This window comes from Siniperca chuatsi, linkage group LG14 (genome assembly GCF_020085105.1).
Source record: "Siniperca chuatsi isolate FFG_IHB_CAS linkage group LG14, ASM2008510v1, whole genome shotgun sequence".
Classification (NCBI taxonomy): domain Eukaryota; kingdom Metazoa; phylum Chordata; class Actinopteri; order Centrarchiformes; family Sinipercidae; genus Siniperca; species Siniperca chuatsi.
This window is the reverse complement of record NC_058055.1, coordinates 24,998,909-25,020,108: the sequence shown is the minus strand read 5'-3', so window position 1 is coordinate 25,020,108 and position 21,200 is coordinate 24,998,909. Positions and strand designations below refer to the sequence as shown.

General features: G+C 39.4%; 2 protein-coding genes across 7 annotated transcripts in view; one reads left to right on the top strand and one right to left on the bottom strand.

Moving 5' to 3' along the window:
- Positions 1–1,950: 1,950 nt before the first annotated feature.
- On the bottom strand, positions 1,951–8,295 carry cldn2 (claudin 2). Of its 4 annotated transcripts, none has more exons than XM_044223466.1 (4): positions 8,015–8,295; positions 7,013–7,131; positions 6,210–6,924; positions 1,951–4,758 (listed from the first exon to the last, which is right to left on the bottom strand). In XM_044223466.1, exon 4 carries the CDS (start codon positions 4,679–4,681, stop codon positions 3,863–3,865), a length of 819 nt encoding a protein of 272 aa, XP_044079401.1. In that variant the 5' UTR covers positions 4,682–4,758; positions 6,210–6,924; positions 7,013–7,131; positions 8,015–8,295; the 3' UTR covers positions 1,951–3,862. The 4 variants fall into 4 exon arrangements, with proteins under 4 accessions (XP_044079401.1, XP_044079400.1, XP_044079402.1 ...); XM_044223465.1 differs by having other exon boundaries at positions 1,951–4,689; XM_044223467.1 differs by lacking the exon at positions 7,013–7,131 and having other exon boundaries at positions 1,951–4,689; positions 6,210–6,298.
- A 3,202-nt stretch (positions 8,296–11,497) lies between these two features.
- clip2 (CAP-GLY domain containing linker protein 2) overlaps positions 11,498–21,200 on the top strand; it is a 46,317-nt gene continuing 36,614 nt past the window's right edge. For 2 of the 3 annotated variants that reach the window (XM_044222852.1, XM_044222851.1), the window contains exons 1-2: positions 15,644–16,183; positions 18,065–18,289. In XM_044222852.1, the coding sequence (XP_044078787.1) occupies positions 18,175–18,289 (115 nt within the window). In that variant the 5' untranslated portion in view covers positions 15,644–16,183; positions 18,065–18,174. Of the gene's footprint in view, positions 11,631–15,643; positions 16,184–18,064; positions 18,290–21,200 lie in introns of those variants that run through there. The other variant, XM_044222850.1, reaches the window with a different exon arrangement.

Here is a 21,200-nt window from a genome sequence, read left to right as displayed (position 1 = left end):
CCTACTGGAGAAAAATTTATTTAAGCCATACAGTAACCACGTTACAACAGCCTAATGTGATTTTTTATGCTATTTTATTTTCGTGTAATTGAAATAAAAATATGGACACATGTGGACTATCATCAGATATTAAATGTGAGCTGCACCTTTTCTTTGTAGAGCATATTTGTATTTTGTTGACCCCTTTAGCACAACACAATTGTTGGGTGAATAATTTATCTTTATTTTTCTCACAGTGATTCGTATTTTTTGCACCAGTTTGTCTGAAGTGGCTCAATACCCCAGTTCACAGTGGTGGAATGTAACTAAGGACATTTACTCAAGTACTGTACTTAAGTACAATTTTGAGGTACTTTATACTTCTACTCCACTACATGTATTTGATATTAGTTACTAATTATTTTGCAGATTCAGATTATTAATACAAAATATAAATCAACTAATAAATGATGATGTATTATTATAGATTAAGCTAACCAGCAGTAAATAAATGTATAATAGTTGAAATAAGCTGCATCTTATAATTCAGTGATATCATGTATATTATTATTCTGTATTTTTACTTTAAGTATATTTTGATTTGAGTTTAGTATTTCTATGAATTGCTACTTTTACTTAAGTAAAAGATCTGACTACTTCTTCCACCACTGACAGTTCATTTCTCTTAAATTATACTGGTGACCATCCCATATTGGTTGGTTGGTTTACATTTTTTGAATTCTTTCTCTTTGTGAATGTTCTCTGTGTTTGTTATATACAGTATTGATGATTGTCCTTAATGTGTACAATTATTTTGCGGGTTATTTCTGTTATATTTATTGCATATTTATTTGAAAACTCAGAAACTCAGAAGGCCGAGTTCAAAGATGGGTCGGAACGTCAACATGTTGACGGGCGTCGCGGCTGGAGTGATCCCATTGCTAGATGGTCAGTATTGTAATTGTTTTGGCTGCAGAGTAAAAATCTTGTTTCATTTGGTGTTTGTTAACCCCGAGAGCTCCCCGCTGCACGAGGAAGGAGAAAAGGTCACGTGGTTCTGCGGGTTGCACAGACTGTATGTGTGTCAAAAGGTGCTCAGAATTGTCTACTGTATGTTTTTGAAATGATGTTTGTCTTTCCCATAGTCTCAAATTGTGTGTGTGTGTGTGTGTGTGTCTCTGGTGTTCTCTCGGTCAAATGTGTGTTGGTTGAACCAGTTCAGTTCCTGGCCTATATACAGGCCTATATGGAGTCCTGTAATGATGACTAATGACCTTAGTAAAATAACACGCTCAAACTCCGAACTCTAGACTGTTCTCAAGTTCTCTCTGACCCAATAAAAACTTTGTACAGACCCAAGACCAGCACTAATACAAGTGGAACCTGTACCACAGATTGCTAGCTGAAAGAGGATCAAGATCCAATCATCACCTAATGTACTTTCATGTTTTGAAAACAAGTGTTATCACAGTTTTGTGACTGTACACTGACCCAGTAAGCATGTGCATTTCGGTCTCACGATCCACCTGTAAGTCACACTGAAAGTACATATTGATCGGACTAAAGTAGTGGCTTTGTTTGTTTAGGTTTGTTTGTGTCGATCTTCTGTTTGCCTTCAGTTCAGGGCCGTGATATTTTTCTCATTCTAGACTGTAAAAACACCAGCAGAAACTCACCTCAGTCTTTATCTATTAACAACTGCTCTATACAAGAGCATTCATGTGCCAGTGGTATTTTGTATGTTTATACTTTAAAGTTGTGTTTTCAAGATATTGAGGCCAATCATTTTATATGATACAGACCTAAATGTCTTAAAGGAAACACTTTAACAATATTTGTCTAACAATATTTTTCTGATATTCCTGCAGCTATCTCACCAACATTTGCAATTTATTCATTTAGTAATTGTATTTAATTTTTGTGAGCAGCTTCTCAGTATATCGCATTTTGGGACAATAAAAATTTAACAAATGGCAATAAGAAAAGTTTGTTTATTTCCAAATAAAAGATACAGTAGAGTCAGTTCTGATGCTTTGTTTGAATCAGTTGACAAAAGGTTGTTTTATGTTCTGTAAATACATCCCTGATAATCAATTACGGTGCAAAACATCAGCCGTCATGAACAATCAACTGAGGGAGAATGAAACAAAAAGAGCATACCTGGCTTCACCTTGTGTGTCCCTCTGATAAAGAAGTGACGCCTGGAGATCAAGTGAGAGTCGTCAATGTCACATGGCAAGAATGATTTTCATTTTTGGCAATGTATTCAATATAATGACACACATTTTGCACCAGAGTCCATATGGCCATTTTTGCAGGTGCGTAGATCCTCAGACTGGTCTTCACACTACTGACAATTATGTATAAATATACGTCCAAGATACGGCAAGTTATCTGAGCTGAGTAAAATCCTGCCAACACTCAGCAAACATTTTTCAGATGGCGGCCTGCAAATACCAAACTGAATGTCAATCCAAATGCACATGACATTTTCACATTATGATAATGATAATCAGGCACAATGTTAATTAGTATGAAAACATCATTGACAACTTTGGTTTCTGAATTGTTATCAGGAAGACAATTACATTTTGATTAGGTTACACTTCATGTGGGCAGTCCAGTGGCGTATCAGCTAGCTTTCAATGAATAGACTGTAATGTGTCAATAAAATGACTGAGTTTCAGGTGATACAGTACTGTGAGAGGTATTCTGTAGGGTTCAGATTGGAAATGTCAGGGCTGGGTTCAGGTTTTATGTTGGCAATGAGAGTGAATATTCACAAATGCAACAAATAGTTAATCAACATTGGACTGTCCAAATAATGAAGTGTTAACAAAAAATCAACAGAAAGTCAAAATGTTCAAACAGTCCAAGAATCCAAGAGACCAAATCAATCTGTGACATATTTCCATGAACCTTTCTATTTTACATATTTCTTTTCTTAAAACAGTCCATGTCTGGAGGGATCATGCAGTAAAAACAATCAATGCATTAGTTGGCTTTATGTGTAGAAAGAACACAGCTGAGGTTATGATGATAGCAAATTTCTTTAATGTAACCTGGATCTTTGAAAATGTATTTCTGATATGTAAAATTGTGGAACTGTATGTTTCCAATCAAAACAATTTCTACTTGTACCACGTGGCACAAAATCTTTAGGCATGGACGTTTTCTTAAAAAGCATTTTAAAATGCGAATAATATCAGAGAGAGGATTCTCAGCTGTGTTTACTGTGAGGCAGTGAGGCAGTGAGGCAGTGAACCCCCTCAAATGTGTTTGATTTTTCACAAATGTTACCAACATACATTTCCAGACTGAAACATTTGCAGTCGTGTACGTACACAAACCTCCTGGTTATCACAGACAGAGCCAGCCATGTATTATGAAAACGGTAGACAACACAATCCTTTTCAACACATCTGTGTGTGTGTGTGTGTGAGTGAGTGTGTGTAGTTTGCACAGATGAGTTGCTATCATGGTAATAGAAAAGTGTCACATCCTACACTTATAAATGTGTACAGTCTTAGGAAAAGATGAAACATTTACAGAAACGACAGTGTTGGTTGTCGTTTTGTCCTCGCACACTTTCTCACAAACTGTCCACTGAAATGCCACAATTCCACTTTATTTAACAACTTTTCAAAAATCTTAAAAAAGAACCCACCACAGATTGCAGAAAGGCCATCAACACACTGTGACAAGCCCAATGCTTATGATACTGTTGACTCATCTCTCGTTTGTATGTCGTGTATTTAAGTTGTCTTGTTGCTCCGTCAAGCATATAGTGACAACGTTCGATTAAATACACTATATAAATACATATTATCGAGTGTAAGTTGTCAAGGACCACATTTAAAGGTGTGATGGAGTGACAGTAACCTCAGACGTATCCTGTGATGTCATATCCTGCCACAGTGGGCTTCTTGGCTCCCTGGACTCCATGTGTACTCAACTGGGAGCTGCCACTGGTACTGCGGACCAGCGTCTGCCCCCTGCTGGCTGTGTTGATGCCCCCCACCTGCAGGGGGGGATTGCGGTAGGTCTGTGAGGTTGTGCGTACCCCTGTGCCCGGCACGCCGCCTCCTACTGGGTATGGATACCCTCCACCGTGCCGTCTCCCACGACCGCCATCCTGCTCCTCGCAGCATGATACACACAGCATCCCCCCTCCCAGCATGGAGAGGAGCGCAGAGGCCAAACCAATGTACAAACAGTCCCCCAGCTCATACTTCATGCTGGAGGGTACGTTGGGTCGGTAGAAGGTCTGGACCACCTCATGTGTGGTCCATGCCACCGGTACGAGTGCCAGGAAGCCCGCGGCAAGGAACAAGCCCCCACCGGCGCCTGCCACCCGACTCTTTGTACCTGAGCCCTCCAAGCACAGAGTGCACTGCATCCCCAGGACCGCCATGGCAATGGCGAGGATAGACAGCACAAGGGAGATGACCAGGAGGGCACGAGACGCCTGCAGGTCAGAGGGCAGGGCCAGCATGGAGTTGTAGGTCTCGCACTGGAAGGCCCCTGTGCTCTGGTAGACGCATTCCATCCACAGGCCCCTCATGTTGGCCACGGCCGTGACAATGTTGGAGCCAATGTGGGCAGAAATCTGCCAGTATGGTAGCACTGTGGCGACCAGGGTACCCAGCATCCCCAGCAGGCCCAGGAAGAAGCCCATCAGCTCCAGAGCTGCTGACGCCATGGCAACAACTGTGATGGAGGAGACCCAAACGTAAAAACTGAGAAGAGAGGAAAAAACTGACCCAGCGGGATCAGCTCCTGTGGAACCCACAAAGAATAATTTGCCTGTGGCAGCTGGGTGGAACTGATGTTGTGTTCATGTCATATTGGCATTCGCATCAACATCCAAGTCATAATTGCAAACAATGAAATGCAAACAAATATGGATGCTTCATGTCAGCCAAAGTCAGTCGTTCAAGGTAATTAAACCCAAATTTAATGGTCTATATTGTCAATCCACAGTATTATTAACCCTCACATGACCAACTCTGCAATCATATCTTCAGTTGGTAGATGTTAAAAATATGCATCTTTCATTTCTACCATCCTTCCCACATGACGTGAGCTTGGCATTAGTCAATCCCTCCAAATTAGATAATGTCAGGTGAGTTGCCAGCTACTTAAAGGGATACTAAATTACTTTCCAACACAGGCTTTTCAGTTGACGGGTTCCTTCACTGGTTCTATCTTCCGACCACTACTGAAGTGGCTATGTGCAATAGTGGCGAAACAACAACAACCACACCAGAAAAAGAGTATTACCTGATGGTGGGGGCTGTGTTGTTTCTGTCAGTTTTAGTATATTATCCAAATAATAGGGTTAGGGTTAGATATGCAATAAATGTGCATGTCTTTCTAAATTATTTACTTAGAAAACTGTTAGAACTTGTAGCTTCGGGTCAGCTAACCTGAACAAGCAACTGGTTTTTGGCTTTGTTAGCTAGCTAACTCAGAACAGAAAAACCTCCTGAGTGTTAGCTTTTTTTATCGTGTTAACAAACCAGTAAAATTACTTTTGGGACATTTCACTGATAACTGTAGTGGTTTTTTAACAACTGTAATAAGATGAATCAACTGTAGTAGGGGTGATGTGAAACTTTATTTAGATGTAACAGCCAGCAAACGTGGCTTTCAGCCATTTTGCCACCGGTTTGTTGATACTTTTGTAATCCTTTTAGCCAAGAGGGACAGAAATTCCTGTAAACTCTGACTCAGAATTATACATTTACAACTAGGAGGTTGAGGTGAAAGGTTTTTACCGCTTGACAGTCTTAATACAGTCAGCATTTCTTTGTACAGAAATGTTTGTCATATCACTGCTGGTTAGCTTAAGTTTGTGACTGCTCAGTTTGGTTTGGTGTAAGAATACATTATTGTTCCCCAAATTTTGCATTGTTTTCGACCAGTGCAGCTGCAGCCGATGATTTGGCTCTTTTGTTAGTATGCCTAGTCTCATGTTGATTTGAAAAAAAGTCCCGATTGCCAAACATTATTTAAATGCTGCTAATTGGCACTAAAGCCAATACATCCATCTTTCTAATAGAATAACTAAATCAATTAAAAGTAAAGTCATTTTCCATAAGGTATTAACATTATTGTGTCTACTGCTTGTACCCCATACACTCAAAACATCTTGTCACCTGAAAATACAGTAATATGTACCACACACACACACACACACACACACGCAGCCCACTTTCATGCATTACCTGAGATTGCCGCAGATTATGGAAGAGCCAGACGCTGGACTAGTTGAGGATTTGATTATGTTCGTTTGCTGCCGGGGCTGAAGTTGCAGCTGGAGTAGAGGATGAGGAGGTAGAGGATGAAGACACAGTGGAGCCTGCAGCCTGTACTGATTGTATTCACCACCACTGGTATTTCTGTTGAACCTGCTCCTGCTTCTCCAGTGGAAAAAAAATTGCTTTTTTGCTTGCTGTATCAGACTCTGACTGCTGCCTCAGACCATGACATAGTCGCAGCTGTTGTGCTGCAGCTGTACTTGTTAATGGCACTTACTCTGCTGGCTGCATGAGCTCAAGCGAGCCAAAAAAACACTTTTAGAACAAATGCTTTTTAAAAAGAAATACAATCCTTTGAGTTCAATATACTGCCTGTTGCAAAAGACTATCCACTTAAAACCAGCAATAATTCAGGACATTAGACACTGTTACAGTCTGTGTTCCTGCATATTGTCTCTCTGTCACTGTCTCTCGTCTCTGTCTGGGTCAGATGCTCTGCTCATACAGACCTTAACCTCCTGTCATGTACACGCACACTGACACTGACACCTCTGACAGTGACACACACACATACATCCTCATTGCCAGCAAGGTTAATCATTCCCTCATCGGTCATTTCTCCAAAACAGATGGTACACCATGAGCAGCAGCTTGGTCCAAAAACAAAACATTCAGCAGACCCCTGTAAGAGTATGAATATTTCAGGATACTAGTCAAAAATGTTTAATTCAGCAAGTGTCATATTAATTTAATGAAAAGGAAAGAGTTACCAAAAACAGTTATCCTTTCATGTTCTGGAGTCTCTGTTCAGTCTGCAGAAATCCCCAAAATTGCTTGTGAGGTTTTTTTTTTGTATTTTTAATTAAAATCAGCAACAGAATAAACGAGCCTGAAGCAAGAGAAATGAGGGAGGAAGAATGTTTAAAGTTTAGTTTTATTTTACATCTTTTATCAATAAAGTATTTCTGATTATTCACTCAGTCAGTGAATTCGTGACTTTGTTCATTGATTTAGTCCATATTCATATGTTCATTCACTCATTGTTGTTCTATTTTAAATGATAGAGTGAAGCTGTTGACTTGTACTGAGTTTTTTGTCAGATTCCAATGACTCAACAATACGTTTTTGGCATTTTTCAACTAATCATCAGACGAACCTCTAGAGATCAAAAACTGTACAAATCAGTGTTGATTTTACATCAACTCACCTATTTAACGTGAGGCATCAAAATCACCAGTGCCTGACTTCACCAGTGTTAGAAACAAATGAAGCGTGCGATGGAATATGATGGGCAGACACATTTGTAAATGGATTAACAAAAAGTAAAATTTAAAAGCCTTTTAAAAATGATTTTGTGGATTCCATGTTCAATTTTGATTATTAATTAATCATTATTTAAAAACAACATAAGGCATAGAATGGGCAAATGCAATGAATTTTATTTTTTTTATTGAAGCATCATTTAAATGCAAATTTATTTAATCAATTTGTAATAGTTTTTTAAAAATTCATCAGTTTTTTACTGTAATTGATTATAATCAAACACTGTTAATGTCTAGAATTATTTTGATGGCACATTCCAGACTCCATACAAAACCTGTTTTTACGCTGTCATTACATATTGTGAATTTATTGCTCATTTGAGCTGACACCAAACTTGGCTGCCTCCTGTACGTCATCATACATCAACTGTTTGCTGGGTTGTCCATTTGAAAACTGCTGATGCCTGAGAGCTACAGAAACATCAAATCATAAATACAAATAATACGTACCATGTCAGTGTATCTCCAGATGAACGATAAAGAGACATGCCTTCCCTTGTCGGTCAGTGGCAGTGTCACCTAAACTGTTTACTTGTGCCATTAGCGTCTGTATCAGTGTCAGTAGTTACAGTCACCCAGTTTGCTGCTGATCCGGTCCTGAAGCTCGAGCCTTTGGTTTCTAATCTCTCCAACCGGCCCTCACATAGCAGCAGCATCATAATGGGATTAGCGTGTAATCCAGCCACTTCCCCTACGAAGTGGACTGAGAGGGCAACGTCCACACACTCAGAAACACTGAGCCATTATAATAAATCACAGAGGGGCATTATCTGGACACACTGCATATTAAAGAGGCAGCTCAGGTCACGTGTCTGTGACCCTTTGTTATACTGTTGTGACTGGCTGGTTACTATGAATGAGAAGAACATAGATTGTAACGGTGCATTATGCTAATCAGAACACCATAACAATCGAAATCAGACAAACTTTTGGTGGTGTAACTTTGTAAAGTACTCCAAAACAGGCAAACATGCACTATATGGCCAAAATATGTCAAGTATATCTGAACATTACACCCCTATGTAATTGTTGAACATGTCATTCCAAAACCATGGGCATTGATCTCAGCCCCCACTCTTCTGGGAAGGCTTACTACAAGATTTTTGAACCTGGCTGCAGGGATTTTCTCCCATTCAGCCACGAGAACAGTAGGGAAGTCAAGCACTGGTGTTGGGTGATAAGGCCTGGCTCGCAGGCAGCACGGCAGCACATCCCAGAGGTGTTGGCTGGGGTTGAGGTCAGACAAACACAAACAGATGCCACAAAGCTGAACCGTACCGTGCTGTTCTCAGGTCTTCCTCGCTGCAGCGCAAAAAAAGTCCAACTAGTCCAAAATGCAGCTGCCAGAGTTCTTACAGGAACCAAAAGAAAATGAACACATAACACCGATTCTGTCCTCACTTCACTGGCTCCATCTCACCAGACTACTAGCTGCTGCTTATTGCCAGTGGTGGAGGAAGTATTCTTATTTACTGAAGTAAAAGTACTACTGTAAAAAATAAAGTAAAATTTGTGCATTGAAAATGTTACTTAAGTAAAAGTATGTAAGTATAATCAGGAAAATGCACTTAAAGTATTAAAAGTAAAAGTATTCAATGCAGAAAAATGTCCCCTGTGACTGCTTTACTATTATATATTATATCATTATATTTACTCATGCATTAATGTAAAAACAGGATTTTACTGTTTTAGTTGGTTGAGGTGGAGCTATTTTTGAACTATTTTGTATCGGACTACAACTAATGATTATTTTCATTATAGATCAATCTGCTGATTATTTTCTCCATAAATCGATTGATTGTTTGGTTTGTAAAAATTCTGAAAATAGTGAGAAATGCCGTCACACTTACCAAAGTGACACCTTCACAATGCTTGCTTTGTCCGACCAGCAGTCCAAACCTCAAAATGATTCAAAATTATATTAAGATTATTAAAATAAAAAAGGAAAAGCAGCAAATGGAAACATGACATATTTTGCATGAAAAATGACTAAACGATCATTAAAATAGTTGTCAATTAATTTTATATCAACTGACTAACTGATTCATCGACTAATCGTTTCAGCTGTACTGTTGCGTAGTTTAATGTTAGTTATAAACTCTTCGTAAGTTTTTTATTCAAAAATCTTAATTTGTAAAGTAACTGTAACTAAAGCTGTCAGATAAATGTAGTGAAGTAAGAAGCACAATATTTCCCTCTGAAATGTAGGGGAGCGGAAGTAGAAAGTGGCATGAAAAGAAAACACTCAAGTAAAGTACCTCAAATTTGTACTTAAGTACAGTACTTGAGTAGATGTACTCAGTTACATTCCACCACTGCTCATTACCTACGAACCTCTTCATGGACTAGCACCATCGCACCTGGATTGTAACTGTTGTCATACATTCCCCCCATGTCCACTCAGGTCACAGGACGCAGGCTATCGAAGTATCCCAAAGATTAATATGCACTCCACTGGCAGCAGAGCGTTTTCATTCTGAGCTCCACTACTGTGAGTTTATCACACTCGATCAGAGAGGCAAACCATTGCTGCCATTGAGACCTTTAAATTGAGACTGAAAACCTGTCTATTTTCACTTGAATAATTTAACCGTCACTGTAAAACCTGTAAGGAACGGTTTATGTTGTGTTCTGGGGTTTTTTTTTTGTTGCTGTTTGTATTTTGTTTTTATGTGTTACAGTCTATTTATTTGTAATGTGTACTACGCACTTGTAAAGTATACCGAGACACTTGTGATATTACACTTTAAATAATCTTAGATTCCCCTTCATTAGAACTAAAGGTCCTAGCCCAAACCATGAAAAACAACCCCAGAACAAAAGTCCACCAAAGTGTGTGGGCAGGAGCGTGCGTCCACGTTTGGCCATATAGTGTACAAACTACAGGCCACCAGGGGGCCCCAAACTTACAAATTACTCATCACTGTTTTCAATATATGCATAATTCTTTGGGAAGTGGAGAAAAATCATATTACTACTGTTTTTATCCAAAGTCATGAGAGGGGTTAAAGAAATACCTCAACCGATAGAGAAATATGAGGTACTTCAAATCAACTAAAAGCATGAAAATCCCCCAACACTGCAGTTACAAGGTTTTCACCCTACAGCTACAAAATGTGAAGTCCTGCATTCATTTCTTGATTCAAGAAATATTATATATCTAATCCTTTTTCCTGTTTCTGTACACTTAAAAATACCCACTATAGGAAAAGATCTGGTCACGAAACAGGCTAACCACAGAGTCTGAACATGCTTACGAAAAAGGATTGAACATGTTTAAGAGAGATCAATTTGAAAAGGGGAAAAACAGGAAGTAATAAACAGGAAATCTGTGGACTCAGAAAATCAAGAAGAGATGTTGAAGAGTTTGAACTCTGCGGAGGAAGATGTAGTTTGTGGCTCACGTCACTAGATGGCAATAATGAGCCAGTTGGATGGTTTCTGTACTGTTATGTTCAAACAGCAGATAAGAGAGGGGAGCAGAGTGCTGGGTGGTGGGTTCAAGGGACTTTGTTGAGTTAAATGTCTCAAGGGTAACCTCGATGTGATGGTTTCTGAGGAATAAAGAACAGAAAAAAGCTAAAAGGGCCCCAGATCTACACAATAAATCAACGGGAGTTGCTGCTTTTAATAGTGTATTGTGTTTTATTCTTAGATATTTTCTTATTTTATTTTCATTTTATATTACTGTGTAGATCTGCTCCACACTGCACTTTTAAAAACAGCAGAGAGCACTTTAGTTTCTCATCTGTTGAGTAGAAATATTTTTACACACAACAACAAATGTCACTTCACACTTGGTCCTTATCACAGTCTCACGGCCTCACTGTGACCTTGTGTGAAACTGATCTTTTGTCAGTTTGTCGAGGGTCACTCGTTATCCAGCGGTGTTGGATGGAGCAGAGAGTAGCTCACACCTCAGGACTGCCGTGTGGAGATGCTGGAGTCACACTTCCCAGCCCCAACACACACACACTGGATGATAGGATTTGAACAGAAAGAATCTGCATTCAGAACAGTTTTGAGAATCTGAGAAATGAAACTGTATTCCCCAGAGTTCAGTCAGGTAAGTTTACATTTCTTTTATTTTGGGCTATTTTCACTTATAATCCTGTGAAATTTATATCATTTGGAAAGCCAGTGACTGGAAAATAATTCACAATTGGGGACATTTTGTTGTTCTCACAGAGAAAGCTTTCAGCGCTTTGACAGGTGAACAGGAACCCAGTATCAGGTGTTAACAGCATCAAATGGAAACGATTCAGTGAACCAGTTCTGTATTCAATAGCTGTGCCAATCAGCAACAAAGACCAGCAAAATAGAAATTTATAAATATGCAAATATTGGACAGGATATTTGAATCACTATACAAACATGTTACAAATACTGTAGACCTAATGTGCACATAGCATTAAAGCCCACTGTGTTATGTGGTGATAGTAGTAGCAAAAAGGAAAAAGGCAGGTTTGTATCATAAATGCATTCATCTCCCGTGTTTAATCATTCACCTAATTAGCTTCAGGTGTGCCAAAGTAAATATTCTGGTGTAATACAAGTCAAGTTTACAGCACACACATAAATGATTTCCACTGATCTACTGTGTCCCCTCCTTTTTGACGGATAGATATATATTTACGTATGTATGTATTTATTATTTATGTGAGACTCACGAAAATAACATACAGCAGTTGTCTCCTTTACAGAGCTTTAGAGACATCTAGTGGTCAATAGAAAAAACTGCACTGTTAAGTACTAACTACTCAGTCTTCGCAATCTAGCCAATGTTCAAACATTGTTCAAACAAATGTTTTATAGGGCTGTCTAATTAACCATGTAACTCGTGCTAAGCTACATGCTCCATGTAGCCCCAACATTGCTGCTCATTCTTTATGAATTATTCTGCTTATGATATCTGTTCCAAGTTCCCTTCACCTCATCAGTGGCTATTAGGAAAGTGACAATACTGTTTTTTCAGATGTGAGCGGGAATGAAAAGATTCTACAAGTAAAAACTAAGAACTGCTTGAGAGTTGTCACGTAGACAACCTCCACGCCATCAGTTTAGTTTACAAACGCATTGTTGTCATCCTGGGTACATTTGAGAGTGGACTATAAAGTATAATGTCACCACCTGAGAGGATGTGAGAGGTTGTGGGACATTGTTAGAAGGCCTCTGTGTTCCCTCCTCTGGCAGCCAAATGGACTTTATGGGCACGACCAGCCTGCCAAGTGCCAGGTTTGTGTTGTGTGGTTGATAATCACAACAGAATACAATGTACCAGCTGTAAAATGTGCTTGACTGTATGAGTTTAGTACTGGATACCATATCTGCTACATTAATGATTGGTTGATTGTGATAATCATCACAAAGTTTGTGCATTAACACAACTAGCAGACATGGAGCAACATTAGCATTCGTGTTATCATGTCTCTGGTCACCTGATGAATGTACAGCGATAGTTGCTAACTTTGTCTGTCTTCTGTTTGGTACTGGGCACGCAGTATTTAGTGGGACGGTGTAGTCCCTCATTCGTCCAGGAGTGTTCTATCGTAGAAAAGGTTTCAGTCGAGGTCATCTGGACACTGTTTTCAGAATCAAGACGTTTCGGCTCCCATCTGGAAGTCATTCTCAATTGTGAAAAAATGGGACGGGAACAAGAAATTTAAGCTACTCTGTGTTACATAAGCCCTGCCCTCAGGAAGGAATCTACCTGAGTATCTGTTGATTAACTAGTTTCACCTGAAAATGACCTAATAGTTTCCAAGATGGCCCAGTAATCAGTAATCAGGCCTATTGTTCTCTGGCTGCACCTCCCTCATCACTGTTAAGTACCTGATTAGCATATGATTGGCGTGACCAATTGCTAATACACTGTCTATCATAGCGTATTAGCACCTTAGTATTCAATGGGGTTATCAGAGCCTTTTCACTGAAAACAGCGGCATCCTGTGGCTGGAAATAGGGTTGATGAGAGCAGTGAGACTGAACCAAGGGCCAGGCCATAAAACCAAATAAGCTAAAAGATGCTTAAATGCTCTGTAGAGCTGAAGGGAACTGAAAATGATCTGTGGGTGCATCAACACCCTTCACACTACACATTGTCCTTTGATCCACTGTTAATATAATAATATTGTTTAGTGCAGCCTTAAACCTAGATCAAAAGACCATCACGTTAGCATGTCCTTAATGAGGGGTTATGTGCCGGACTAGTCCAGGAGCAGTTGCCAGGCAACCAACGGAGACTCCGGGAAGTTGCTGCTCTGGCCAAGAAATAGTCCAACCCACCATAAAACAGCAAGTTTTTACACTTTGGTTTTTGTACGGATTAAACTAACAACATAGAAAGTGTTAATTAGTGAGCTTTAGAGGTGCTAGTAGGTGGATTTTGTTACTGACCTAGCCATTCTAGCTGTTTCCCCCTGTTTTAAGTCTTTATGCTAAGCTAAGCTACGCAGCTGTTGGATGAAGCTTCATATTCAACAGACAGCCACGAGAGTGGCATCAATCTTCTTATCTAATTCTCAGCAAGAAAGCGGATAAACGTATTTCCCAAAGATGTGGAACTATTCCTTTAATTTAACATTAGTAAATGAGTTACAGCATAAGCTATAAAGCCAAAAAAAAATGGAAGAAGTATTCAGATATATTATTTGAGTAAAGGTTGCAATACCACAGTGTAAAAAATACTCTGTTACAAGTAAAAGTCCTGTATTCAAAATCGTACTTAAGTAAGAGTACAAAAGTATGAGCATAAAAATATACTTAAAGTACCAAAAGTAAAAGTGCTCATTATGCAGAGTGACCCATTTCAGAATAATATCTATCATATTACTGGATTATAATTATTGATGCATAAATGTGTACATCACTTTTAATGTTGCAGCTGGTAAAGGTGGGACTAATTTTAATTACTTGATTTGCTAGGTAGTTTAACCTATAATAATATATCATAATTTATTAGTTGATTTATATTTTGTATTAATGATCTAAACAAGTAACTATTAACTTAAGTTATCAAATTAATGTAGTGGAGTAAAAGTACAATATTTGCCTCCAAATTGTAGAGTAGAAGTATAAATATTGAAATACTCAAGTAAAAATTGTACTTAAGCACTGTACTTGTACTTAGTTACATTGCACCACTGGGTAAAAGGAGGTGGTGTTACTTTGAAACAAATGAAATCAGACAGTGCAGGCTGACACAGTGTGTGTAGAGCAGCAGTAGAGGTCTCTATTTCGCGGTACAGCTGTCAAACTTGGGCACGCCCAGGAGCAGACGAGCTGACCAATCCCAGTGTTTCCCAGTGTCGACGTTTGGATCCACTGACCAATCCGGACGTGTTAAATTCAGCCGGAAGCGCTGATGCGATCCATATAAACGGCTTTGGCTCCACCCACAGTATGTATCAGAGAAATATGAGAATGAATGGCTCACGCGTTATTATGGGTTCACGTGTTGACCGTGGCCATTGAGTGTAAACTGCTAGATTGGCCCTATCATTCTGCCATACATTCATTATGTTTCAGATATCTCAAATCTGCCCGTAAAACTGTCTACAGTTTGCCTGTGCTCGGTGTCACAGAGAACCCTACACCAAACTGCAATTAGAATTTTCTCTATTTAACGTTTCCTTACTTATTGGCGAAAGTCCAGAAGTATTTTTATGTGAATTAAGATCTGTTTATGAAACACTAGAAACCACCTTTTAGTTCGGTGTACGCATAATGTTTCAAACGGCACTGTATTTGTGTAAAATTTTGACTTTTACAATTGGTACGCCAGATGTTTTCCAGTTGAAGATGCGCTGTCGAAAGCGGATGAAGAATACTGTGAGCAGCGTCATAAATGTGACATTTTATTGTGAAAAATGTTGTTTTGTGGATTGTATGGATGCCGAATAAAAAAGTAGTACCAGTGACTGGAAATTGTATTGAGTCATCATTTGAGAGTCATGTATTTTGACCGATAAGCACGGGCCTGTTTAAATCCCCATACTTTTAAACACAGAACGCCACGAAGATGAGCTAGACTGTAGTTTACTCTCATCACACCCCCAGGAGGCTCTCCTTCCCAGCCCCTTTGTTCAGTCTAGCCGGTGGGCTGAGTCAGAGGGAGGCTGTGCTAACCCAACAAATCCATACCACTGTGGGAACACCGACAACAGCGAGAATAGGCCGGAAAAATAGCTCAGGTTATCCGGGAGTCCAGACCAAGACTGTTAGCGTGTTTAATCAGAGCCAGACATCAGGAAAAGTTGGTTTTGACTGTTGCTGATGCTGCGTTTCGTTTCGGAAACCGTCAGGACCTGTGCGCCAGTTTTCGGCTTCTAAAACAGCCATACATGTCGATTATCTTCGCTCTTTGGTAGCTGCTTTAGCTAACATCCTGAAAAATGAACCGACTGGCTAGCTGCTAAGCCATCACCGGTGTATTGCTGACACTGTGCAGTTGTTGCCATCATCCACTGATCCACGCTGACTCTCCCTTTCAGTTTCTGCTCAGCATCCATATTTGCATCCCAGGGAGTGGCAGCCACTAATCCCCTTTTCCTGGCAAGAAAATTGAAAGTTGGCCGGTGTGTCGGACACCTCTCGGACGCTCTAATTTCACATAGAAAGGTGAGTATTTTCCTGTATTAATGGGCTTTTATGGCATTTTTGCTGGGAGGGTCTCAGGGTTTAAGTGAAGGACAGTCTGGACCACGTTGCCGCAGTAGCTACAACAATGGATCAAACTGGCGTTGTGTTACATTTTGTTGAGGTGCGCATTATCATCCCAATGCGTTCATCCTGTTTTCACTAGAATCAGGTGTCGATTGGAAAAAGAATTCAGGCCCATATGGAGAATAGCTTAGGCCATTTAAAACTCACAGTACTCGACACACTGAGGGCCTTATTTTTTTACTTAATTTATAGCAAAACCATCATTCTCGACAGGTTTTAAAGGATTGATTACTCTTAAATGAAAATGCCTCTTTTTTCATGATCTGGATGAGGGTATAATTATGGAAAATGATTAACTAGCTATGTCTGAAATCTGCTTGTTTTCTTTCCTAATACACACTGTCTAGTTTAAAAGCCTAAACCAGACGTGTGTGGTTTGTTGTAGACTATAACAGCATTATATCTTCTTAATGGGCTTTGAGCCATGATTTGTAGGCCATGGTCCACTTGGGCACCCCCCTGCATTGGCTATGTCATATTTTTATTCTGTTGAAATTGATACGTTGACCATGAAAGAATATATGAAGCAATGGGGTGTTATTGTGACAAATGTAATGATAATCACAATAATAATAAGCTTATTGTAATAACATACTTTTAGATGTTACAGTTGGATCTCCAGTTGTTAATATAGGTAAATATAACAAGCACAAAGAGACAACTAAACTTAAAACACGTCAGCTTTGATCTGTGCAGCAGCAGTGTGCTGCTTCAGTGTGTGGTTGTTCATTAACGGGATGCTTCAGCCCAGTGCTCCTTGCCTTGCTCCGGGGCACTACAGCAGTGATGTAGTTGTGGTATTACGATTTTTGGAATAGAGCCTACGTCTCATTAATTTTTGTTTCTAACTTTAGGTTGGCTGTAATGAGCAGCCAGCAACACAAATGTGAACATATTTGTAGCCAGAAATAAGCTTGGATATTTTTCTGTCACTCATTGGTGCCAGTTGGGAATGGTGTGGAGGAGTATTTCAGATTCCTGAATGTAAACAAATCCCAATATGATTTTTTTTTTTGTTTTCTGTCATTATTGTTGAGAGTAAGGTATGAATGAAGAGCAGAAATATAAATGAAAGCCACATACTGTAAAAATCACATTAGAGGAGCAGAGTTTCTTCTAAGTCAGCCGTTCCAAAGATTTTTCTTTTACTTGCGACCCCTTGACCACGGTTTATGGCCTCGCTCATGCGGACATGAGTTAGGAGTAGTTTAACAACCAAACAGTGAGCTTTCCTTCTCAGAGTGTTTCATTTGAAGGATTTCAGAAGCCTGAGAAGGAAGAAGTACCAAGTATTTCACAATAAAAACAGAAATAATGAGAATACAAGTCAGTTATTTCTTATCCCTTATGACCCCTCAGATTTATCTAGTGACCCCTCAGAGGGTCCCGACCCCCATGCTGCTGCCCTAAGCTTATACTTTGGTGAACTATGAATCCCTGCACAGATCTAAAGTATGCGCAAAATATAAAACAGTCGTTTCCAAGTCATGATAAGATTGGAAATTGCACAAATGTTTGAACACCTTTGGAAAAATACTTTGCATTGAAGCAGCTATAGATTTTATGCACCCTGTCATCTCATATATCCCTGTTCCTGTAAGAACCAGTTGCCAGTTGTTCAGCTTTAACAGTCTGGTCCATTCATACAGGTTTGGAGGTTGGGTGACACATCCGCATGCACTTAAAGGATGCATCTTTTAGTTCACCCCTCATTCTTCACACACCTTATTTCTATCCCCATGTTTATGACTTATCCCTCCTTTCTCATTCCAACAGCTAAACATGGAGAGCGACAGCCACCACTCCCACATCTAGTGCCCGATCCACAAGCCTTCATCACCCAGGGAGGAGCTCTCAGATCCTGGCCGTGTCCCTGCTACTGTAGAATGAATATGCTCAAGTCCAGTGGACTGAAAATCCCTGGCCGGGGGCCCAAGCATTCCAGCCCAGTGGGAAGGACCTCAGCGGGTGGAACTTCCAGCCCCGTTGTCCCTAAAGACAGTAAGTTACTTCCTCCTTCTGACCCCTTGGAAAATAAAAGGAATTTATGTCTTCCAGTTATTTCTACTCATCACCGGAAGTGGCTTAGACCATTTATTTGTGTCAATGACTCAGTAGAGCACATCTGCATTAGATTACATGCACACGGAAGCTGGGAAGTGTTTTCTTTAACGTCCACTGTATTTACAAAGAACTTTTTTTTCTTTCAGCAGTTTGGATGGGTGCCACACTCTCTCCATTTAAAATATTGTATATTTATATAAAATACAAAATAACAAATAATCATGTTTCAGCAAGAGAGACTTTCATTAGACTTCATCCAACTTGGCCAGGTTTTGAAAAAAATATTTCTCTCTGTTTTAAATATTAAAAATGGATAAAATTAATGTGAAATGTAAAAGGGGTCAAACCCACCTGACTCTGCAGTTCCCCTCGGCGCTAGGGAGCGTTTTAGCGTCTCTCAGCATGTTGTTTTGGTTTTACAGCTGTTTTCACTGAAAAAGCTTTGATAACCTCACTGTAAGGTACATGCCCAGCACTAAACAGAAGACAACGTTAGCAACTAGCTGGTGAACATAGTGGAGCATTGTTTCCCTCAAGAGCTGGTGGAGACCAAACCGGAGCTAAAACGAGAGCGAATATTGGACTTACAGTTGTCAGGTGTCCAGAAACACGACTCCAAATGAATGCTAATGTTGCTCTTTGTCTGCTGGATGTGTAGATAAGCAACTGTTTGCCAACATGTTTGGCATGTAAACTTTATAAGATGATAATATGTCAGTGTTGTGTTAACAGCTTGTTTGCTGCTTTAAACACATTTAGAATTTATTTGCTAAAAAGCCGATTCATTATATTCAGATATCACTTTCAGTGTGAAAGGGAAGACGACGTAAAGAAAACCATTTCAATTTTGAGTATGAGGATTATTCATAGAATGCCTATATGTTTTATGACCCACAGCACTTGAAAGCATTATCATCCACTTGCAGGGAATACAAAAGTCTAAAAATACAATACAGCTTTATTATAGTTAAGATGAAACGACTATCTGGAAAAGAATACACCTTTAAAGGATACGTCTGGTGATATTCTCTATTTTTCTTCTTGTCAACAAATTAAAAAAACAAAACCACTAATAAATCGATCCTACAAAGAAGTATTGTCTGTGTATCCAAGGCCTGATTGAGCTTATTCCCCTCTGCCATAGAGTTTCATTGTTGTCCAAAAACTACTAAAAACAAATCAATGAGCCACACTGTTTCACTGGCTGACATGATCCTTCATTAGGAGAGTCGTAAAGTATTGAGAGACGGACGGTTGGTTTTTGGTCTCCTAATGGGATTATTAACAAAAATATAGAACATAGCCAGCTTGCTTTATCAAAAAATCTGAAATGAAAAGGTGAAATGTGGACACGTGTCTTTCTTATGCACAACGTTGACCCTACAGCTACTGAAAAACTGACTACTAACCAAACTTAGACATGTCTGAAAAACATTCTGAATCAAAATTACAACCCCTGCCTGCAAAAGTAATCACAGCTGTACTCACCCTTAAATGCAGCCGCATTGTTTATCCTCCTCAGTTTTAGCTCACATGACAGCCCCATCCCACCGGCTTCACACGCACATGTTAGCTCTGTTCCTGCTAAATTACAGCTTCACTCCCGGCTCTAAGCGAACAGAACAGAAGAATAGCCAGTCTTCCCTGGCTGATAGTATGCTTATTTCTCATTAGCATCAGTGTGTATGGGAGGCCTTTTATCAGAGGCAGCTACATGGTTCATGTTGACTGTGGAATTTCATGAGAGTGAGGGAAGAAAAAACAGCAGTAGCTATATAAGTTGTTCCAACACAGGGAGTGTTTCATTTACTGAATCTTACACTGTTTCTACTTACTTTAGTGCACTGCCAGCAAATATACTTTTACTGGTATGTTAATGGTTTTCTTAGTTTTGACTTTCACAGTGGCACACCTAAGCTGTATAGAGTAGTGAGACTGCTTGCAAGTGACTTCCACCCTACTCCAGTTCATATTGGTTCATGTGTGAACAGGATTACTCCTTCTATATGCTGTGATTGGTAAATTAAAGAAAGTTCTTAGATGAAATTTACTTTCAAACCCTTTTTAAAACTGTTTCTGCCTCCCAGAAATTACCAAAAATACTGCATATTAAAATCGGTATTATTACCTTGACAATTGGGCCAACAGGTGTAAATTAGCTGTTAGCTAACTCTGGCGCAATTACATTTAATTTTGAGCTGTCCCTGCAAAAATAAACAATAAATTGAATATGTTTGAATCTAGTGAAATGATAATAACATATGTGTGTCACGGAATTGGTGATGTCTGTTTATCTGTGAGCAATCTCCCGAGGGACTTAACTGAAGAGCTGTTTAAATGTTCTAAAACACATATCTAAGCATAATAAGCATATTCTTTTCCTTGGTTTTCCTAAAGCTATTTATAAGCATTTTGAAAGTGAGTAAACAGAAATTGCTTTAATTTTTCCTTCCAAATTTGTGTTTGGCCTGCGGGTCATTTTTGTTTCTCTCTGTGTGGAGGGCAGAACAACTCAGATTGTATCTGAAATCATCCTGAACTCGGCCATTACCAGCTCAAAAAGCTAATCCCTTAATGATGCAAGCTTGTTGGTCAGGGCTCGTCAGCTGTTAGGTAGCTGTCCTTATGTGACTAGTGCTATGTAAACTCTTGCCTGTAGTTTAAACAGTTTGTTTCTACTATATATGTATTCATTAGTTTGCCCACATCCTGTTATTCCACAAAAGAAAATACAGTCATTATGCACATAGCATTGCTTTCATTTCCCAATGTTGTACTTTCTGCATGTAATTTCGTCTTGTCAAAAATCCTTTTAAGATATCTATAATGATCACACTGTTTTATCGGT

What these genes read in the sequence shown, in the direction of transcription:
- cldn2 (XM_044223466.1), bottom strand. Translation starts at nt 4,681, where the DNA reads ATGGCGTCAGCAGCTCTGGAGCTGATGGGCTTCTTCCTGGGCCTGCTG.